Raw genomic sequence first — 6,817 nt, 5'->3', positions numbered from 1 at the left:
ATGTACAAATGAGCGTTCGTGCTCATTTTGCCTCCGAGATATGAGCAAAAACGGGACGGAAAACATGAACTGAAAACTCAAAATCGCGTCGAAAAGGCGTTGGATTAATGAATCCGCCTCGACTACATGTATATGATTTCGCCCCAGCAAAACCCTAATTCTTCCGATATATCTATAGTATGTATCTACAAAATCCAGGAATGCTTCTGCACAAAAACTACGCGGTTAAAACCTCCCTCTGCTCGTAGTTAGAGCAAAAATCAACCAGTCAAACGTAAAACTCTACTTTACCTGTTCCAGGTGGCCCCCACACAACATACGGCACGCTTCTGGATGTTTTATTGATGATTTTGTGAACGGCCGTTATTTGCTCAGCATTGTCATAGATTTGCTGGTTATGCAAGCTGCAAAGACAATCACAATTAAAGCATGCAATAAGCGGGAGAGCTGTAAAACCTCACTCAGTTTGTTCTAATGTGATTGATTCGTGCACGGGATTGTTCAAGAGAGACTCGTGCGGAAACAGATTATCAACGAAGCCGGTTGCGACGACTTGTTTCACTCCTTGGTGCATTCTTTCAAATTGGATTCGTCTCAACATGAACCGGACATCGATATTAGTTTCCGGATCCTCAGCCACTGTGTCTACAAGGCTGAAACAACATCGGGTTTTTCTAAGGAATAAGAATAGGAGTGTTTGAATTACCCTTTAAAGACTCCGTCTATTTCAACAGTTGAATCAGTTACATTTCGAATTATTCCTTCATATGCCTGATGATCTCCCTGCACTTTCAGCTGAATGCAGTCGCCTTTTAGTACTGAAGGGCGCTTTTCAGCTAAACCTGGCACCTTCAGTTCTAGGACTTTGCTTGTGATGCATCTTAGCCTGACCTGCAGAATTAAACAATTCATTTTATACCGTCCCCGGTAGCAATCACATGCAATACTTACGTCCTCCATGTTATAGCAACTAATGCCTAATATGCAAGAGGTTTCTTCAAGCCACAATAGGATGTGGAAAAAGTCGCAATAATTTTCTCGTGTCACATAGTCGGGATTCAGCTTATGTCTGATGTTAACAAATACAATCAATGGTGGCTACTATGCGTGAGAAAAATAACTTACAGGAGCTCACCAAGAATGCCGTCCTGAAAATCTCTTCGCAGGCCATATATCATTGTCCTGAAGTATTTTTTTGGAATAGGAAATTCGTCTGGCCTCATTGCAGCGAAACTGCTTCGCAAAAAGAAGAATTCTGGTTTTACATAGCAAACACATTACATATTTGAAATCACTACTTACTTTGTGGTTGCTGGTATTACGCTTACGTCTTCCCATTTGTTGTGTGTGAACGGACTTTTCCCTATTTCTACAATGTCTTCTGCAATATTGTTATGAATCGACACAATCTGTACGAAAAATCAACAATTTATTAGTCAAAGCACACTGTAGCCAAATTCAAGCGAACGTAAAACATCACTAACAAGGAGAAAAAAATTACTATAATACTACTACTCGTACAAACGTGCAATACACATCTATAAAATGAGGGTCTGTATGAGATAAAGGTAATACTTGGAACCAAGGTTGAGCACTTACAGAACGCGATGATTTAAGAACATCCAGTTTCAATAGCAAACTGCAAAAAATGTTTCTTTGAGTTCAACTGGCAGTCCTGCTTAGCAGTCGCTAAGAGGAAAAGCCACTGATAAAAAGCACTGATCAGTGCGGTTTTAATGGCATGATTCTTGTACAACTGTAAGTTTCAATTACTAATCGACAAACTTCGCTACTATTGGAAAACCACATCTTCAAAAGGGTTTTGCTGCTCGGCACAGAATACAGCATTGGTGTGGAAATTAACATCTATAATGTGGATGTTGCCAACCAGGCCATATATGTTTTTTTGTGGAAATCAGGCCCTACACTTGTACAAAAACTGAAGAAAACAGGAGAATTCCTCAAAAGTACACTGTGTTTCCCTCAGCTTAAGCTACCGCTTACTGTTGAATATACTTACAATTGCCCGGCATATAGAAAAGCCCTTCATGGCTTTTGTTTGATTGAAAGTTTGAAAACTGATGTAGAATGGAATTTTGAAATTACTGACGGCTGTTTCGGCTAGTTCAAAGCTGACGATTAATTGGTAACTTTCACCTGAAATGCGGACAAAAACCATCCCAAGATAGACGTTTGGATAGTGAGGCGTTTCACTTACCAGCTCCAAGTTGGACGAACCGCTGTTGTCCGACGATTCCGTTCGGATCTTTGAAGGAATAATGGGGAAATGGATGCAGAATACCGCCCGAAGTAATCAGGATATCGTCGCCTCGTCTGGTTCGGCCATTTTTTACCGTGCATAAAAAATCCAATTTATTATTATGTCGTTGAAATGCTTCAGGAGTAATCTGAAATAAATCGCACGTGTTCCCAAATCATTTCCCATTGTGTTCACAAGTAATAATCTGAGTATTAATTGCATGTAAATCCAGTCTCCAACAAGTACTTTCAGTCAGGAAACAGTTGGATGTTTCTAGTGAGATCCAAAGTCTGAAAGTTCTATTCTCCAAAAGTAGTGCCTCGATTCAGATTCTTCAAGTACTTTCCTTTAGTAAATCCCAAAATGTCGACTTAATCTTACACAATTAAGTGGAGGAAGGAAAGCGTCCTTAATAAAAATTACAATTTACAAAACCCGTCGTCGGCTCAAACATTTGAAATAATAACGGCTATTTGCTTCATATCATAAGTATTTCCGAAACACTTAATCGACGACAAACATCAATTATTTTGATTATATTGATTGCTCATTCACGTAAACACTTACATTTAAGATATGATTGCCTTTGTTATCAGGAGTTTGAGAGAAATCCAGCACAAAGCCATTTCGCTGCTGTACTTCAACTTTAAGTTCGATTCCGTTCCTTGAACTGCGGTGCGATTTTCTGAAAATTAATTCATGTTTTAGTCCCTTTTTCCTAATTGGGAGAATTATACCATCATGAAACGCCCTTGAATGGTTCATTTCTTCGTTCAGACTGGGCTTTTTATTTTGGAAAATTGGCCAAATAGTTGATAGCAGAAAAATATTGAAAAATGTACTTTTTATCTGATAGTCGAAACTTACACTCTCTTTTGAAATGTGTCCAGCAACTGGTTAAATATATGCTCTGAGGTTCTGATGTGGAATTCATCAAGCGGCTGGTCGTCGTTACAAAGCACACAAGTCTGAAATATGAAAAGCAAAAACCCAAATTAATCACCGCAACTTAAGAAGATGCAAAAGACTAATCTGAACAAGAATACGTGTTTCCGATGCAATAACAACTTTGTCAAACTGATTGAAATCCACTGCTGAAAGTCATGTAAAGTACCGGTATCATGATAGTCCTACATGGGAGTCCCACGAATCAACAACACCCTTAATTAGGCCCGAGCCATTTAGGAAACAGAGAAGCTTTTAGATAAGACGAAATAGTCCCTACATCCTGCCTGCCCCTTGAAGTGCTCAACGTTTCAGCAGCTATCTCGTTGCAAATCACTTAAATTTACTCACCGTTATCTGAGCGGCCATTCCTAATATTAGCAGGAGAAAAAACGAACTGGAAATTTTTACCAAACTCAAAACATTAAATAAGCAAGCAATTGCAGGATTTCCCAAAAACTAACCTAACTATGTTATGGCAGGTTATGGATCTACATCTTCTTCAAGGGGTGTAAAACCACGACCGTGACAGAGAACCAAGCCAGTCTAAGAACATGAAATCGCATAGATAAGAAAGGGATGAATGTAGCCTTTCTCAGTCAGAAAGAGCGAATCGATTGATTGCAGGTTGAAACACCATTGACCAAACTCAACCAAACTGAAATGTGTGGATAGAATTGGTATCACTGGCTGGCTGACAGATTTCAAAACTGAAAAAATGCGTAAACAAACAAAGTAGGTATTTTATCTATGGTATATTTGGCTTTAGCTCTTTGTTAGCTCCAGTATAGACACAACAAACATTTTAAATTCCTTATCGTATCTTGTTTATTCAAGGCCTTGAGCTTTATGCGGCAGGTATATATAAATAGAAGAATTATTAATAGTCATTTCATTTCTCAGTTGCTAGTGCCGCTTACCTTTCGGTAAAATGACTGCAAGGGTAAGTTCCTAGTTATGATAAAAATACTCTTGATCATCGTGAAAACAATCAAAATTCCAGGTTGATAAAATTGTAAAGACTTACAAGTCTTTGGCCCAAATCCCAGCCCTGCTTGGGGCCCAAATTCAGTCGCCGAACATCGTCAACGCCGTTTGGTCGCAAAGGAACCTTGAGACAGGCTCAATCGCGAAATTTAGCCGCACACTCTTCATCAATAATCTGCAAACTGTTGAAAGCACCTTACCTGTCGATGTCAGCAAGGAGTAAGTCGGTTTTATATTAGTAAAGTTTCTGTTCCTTCATAGGATTTGTTTGTCGATTACTCTTGACGTATTCAGAAATGTGTGATTCTTCTACTAGTTGCTCCTTTTCATTCGCTTTTGCTTCAACCACCTTGTTCTGATCTGAATTTGTTGTGTCAGCTTAATCATTCTTCTAATGTGTAAATGTACATTTTTAGAATCCTGTCTCGTTTGTCTGAGTCGCAAAAGTTAAGAGCTGTTCTAAGAGAGAGCGACTCGAAACAGTTTCTCGAAGTATGGCAAAGTAACAAGTTGGTGCGAGTAGTGGATTTGGCTGCCCTCGACGTTCATGGCAATGTATATGCTGATGGTAAGCCATGTTTTGCGTGGAATCGTTGGAAAATGGCAGTGAAACGTTGTTGTAGTCGAGTTTTCGTCATTTGAATTTTCACCCGATGAAACTAAACTCTTATATGTGGCTGAGGCCAAGGTGCCAAAGAGCGAGCCTTTCTACAAGAGGAAAAAGCCCGAGGAACCGAAGGACGGAGGCGACGCTCCCAAACCTCCAACCAGGGTATTTAGAATTCATACTCAACGAAAATATAGATTAAATTTGCTTGACTTCATATCAATTTGCCAAAACACTAACACCATAATCGCAAAGCCAATAAAGTTGCTCATAATCATCGCTGATAGAAACACACTAATTATGGTATTATTAAACTAGGGCGAAGAACACTTGTTTGAGCAAGACTGGGGAGAGCAATTAGTGGGCAAAAAGAAGTCTGTCCTGGTCCAGTACGACATTAGTAATGATTCTGTAGAAATTCTGAAAGGAGTTCCCGATAACGTTTGCGTGGCGCAGCCAAAGTACTCGCCAGACGGATCGTATATTGTTGGAGTAGCATATTCCGTTGAGCCGCGAAAACTTGGGCTGATTTACTGCACAAACAGACCGAGCACTATTTTCCAATTGGACTTTAACGGGGCCTACGGTAAGCTGGATACTTTTTCCATGTATTTCCTACTGCCACACTCTTTTTTAGTTGAGCTTCCTTTGCCAAATAAATCGGCCAAGTCGCCAAGATTCACTCCCGATGGGCAAAGGATTGTGTGGCTGGAACGGGCAACTGATGGACCCACATGGCCTGCATGACTTTAGCTAAAACCAACGCGCCTTTATCGAAAGACGTGAGTTGAACACACTTGTTTCTCTGCCCTGTTGACCGCTCGAGTTTTAGTCAGAGGCACAAGCAGTAGTGGGTTTAGTCAAGTCCAAAGTGGAGATCGCCAACAAGCGAACATTTTACGGCATTTACAACACAGGGTTTCCCAAGCGCCCATGGGCCAGTAACAATCAGCTGCTCATCAACACCAATCAGAAATACACTATTAATTCCTACATCATTAACATTGGTGAGTTGCTTTAGTTTTCATTAATCGTTCAATAATGGCGTTTTTCAGATTCAGGCGATATAACAGAATTGGAATTTGCTGACGGCAGTCAAATCGTTCTGGATGTAAAGGATGACTTGGTTTTGGCGTTAAGACGCAACTTTCTGGTCCCCGATTCATTGGTTATTGGAAAACTCGCCCAAATAGTGTCAGGCAATGGCGCGCAATGGACTGAATTAACGCCCAAGATCGAAGTTCCCGAGCTGGCAGGCTCCACGTTCAGATATTTAGACTTGGTGGCTAGTGAAGGTGAAGTCGGTAAGTCATAGCAGAGATTAGTAGAGAGATCGCCGATGAGCATAGGCGAAGCGGTCCAGCGATTTGCAGCCGTTTTCTCCCGAAACAAACACACAAGTTAGAAGTAGTGTAGGGGAGTTAAGTAGTGCCTAAGCAGCAAACGCTTGCAGACTTTGCGCTGGTAAGACATCGCGAGCAACGCTGTGAATTTGGAGCTGAATGCTCCGATATACGGATAACTAGTCGAATTCAATGGATTTTTATTGAAAGTCCGTGGGACTATTTAAAACTGGTATTTCCAACATTATCAAACTCACCTCACAAGGTGCAAAAACATGTATATGCACCTTGTATACTCTTATAAAATACATTACATTTTTTTACAAACTTCTTTTTGGGTATTTCGCAAAAATTTTTGAGGCGAAATACCCAAAAAGGAGTTTGTAAAAAAATGAATCCGCCTCAACAATATAGAACTTATATACATTACATTATTGTACGAATAGTCCGTACTCCCTATAATCCGAACTACATACTCTATAATCCGAATTGATCAATTGTGTAAAATGATATGATATGTATAATCTGAACACTTAATTGTTTTGAGTACGCTGTCGGATGTATGTATTAAATATCGTAAAAGATTGCTGCAACGTACTTTTACAAGATGAAAACATTTTACAACTTCAGTCAACTTCTTTTGAGACCTCTGACTGGGTAATTTACAAAAAGAAA

The 6,817-nt window shown here is 39.9% G+C and overlaps 2 protein-coding genes across 3 annotated transcripts in view; one reads left to right on the top strand and one right to left on the bottom strand.

Annotated features, from left to right (window-relative positions):
• Window positions 1–217: 217 nt before the first annotated feature.
• Window positions 218–3,717, bottom strand: LOC109543912 (putative helicase mov-10-B.1). 2 transcript variants are annotated; one of them, XM_019913842.2, is made up of 11 exons: window positions 3,557–3,717; window positions 3,128–3,228; window positions 2,828–2,945; window positions 2,219–2,408; window positions 2,021–2,157; window positions 1,303–1,409; window positions 1,126–1,233; window positions 952–1,069; window positions 707–891; window positions 462–653; window positions 218–404 (listed from the first exon to the last, which is right to left on the bottom strand). In XM_019913842.2, the coding sequence occupies exons 1-11, from the start codon at window positions 3,572–3,574 to the stop codon at window positions 269–271; spliced, it is 1,410 nt and encodes a 469-aa protein (XP_019769401.2). In that variant the 5' UTR covers window positions 3,575–3,717; the 3' UTR covers window positions 218–268. The 2 variants fall into 2 exon arrangements, with proteins under 2 accessions (XP_019769401.2, XP_019769400.2); XM_019913841.2 differs by having other exon boundaries at window positions 223–404; window positions 1,126–1,236; window positions 3,557–3,716.
• Window positions 3,718–3,859: 142 nt separating this feature from the next.
• The window catches only part of LOC109543917 (acylamino-acid-releasing enzyme), a 6,028-nt gene continuing 3,070 nt past the window's right edge, over window positions 3,860–6,817 (top strand). The window contains 10 exon segments of the mRNA XM_019913847.2: window positions 3,860–3,940; window positions 4,109–4,148; window positions 4,209–4,411; window positions 4,609–4,760; window positions 4,816–4,964; window positions 5,118–5,385; window positions 5,437–5,526; window positions 5,529–5,581; window positions 5,632–5,806; window positions 5,855–6,103. Of these exon segments, the coding sequence (XP_019769406.2) occupies window positions 4,137–4,148; window positions 4,209–4,411; window positions 4,609–4,760; window positions 4,816–4,964; window positions 5,118–5,385; window positions 5,437–5,526; window positions 5,529–5,581; window positions 5,632–5,806; window positions 5,855–6,103 (1,351 nt within the window). The 5' untranslated portion in view covers window positions 3,860–3,940; window positions 4,109–4,136.

Source organism: Dendroctonus ponderosae, unplaced genomic scaffold (assembly GCF_020466585.1).
Source record: "Dendroctonus ponderosae isolate FM_Combo_2020 unplaced genomic scaffold, Dpon_F_20191213v2 Dpon_F_20191213_7, whole genome shotgun sequence".
NCBI lineage: Eukaryota > Metazoa > Arthropoda > Insecta > Coleoptera > Curculionidae > Dendroctonus > Dendroctonus ponderosae.
This window is presented reverse-complemented; position numbering and strand designations above follow the sequence as displayed.

Coding starts and splice junctions, on each gene's coding strand:
- LOC109543912 (XM_019913841.2), bottom strand. Junction 1,070..1,125: donor GGCATTCTTGGTGAGCTCCT/GTAAGTTATTTT, acceptor TGTTAACATCAG/ACATAAGCTGAATCCCGACT. Junction 654..706: donor ATAGACGGAGTCTTTAAAGG/GTAATTCAAACA, acceptor ATGTTGTTTCAG/CCTTGTAGACACAGTGGCTG.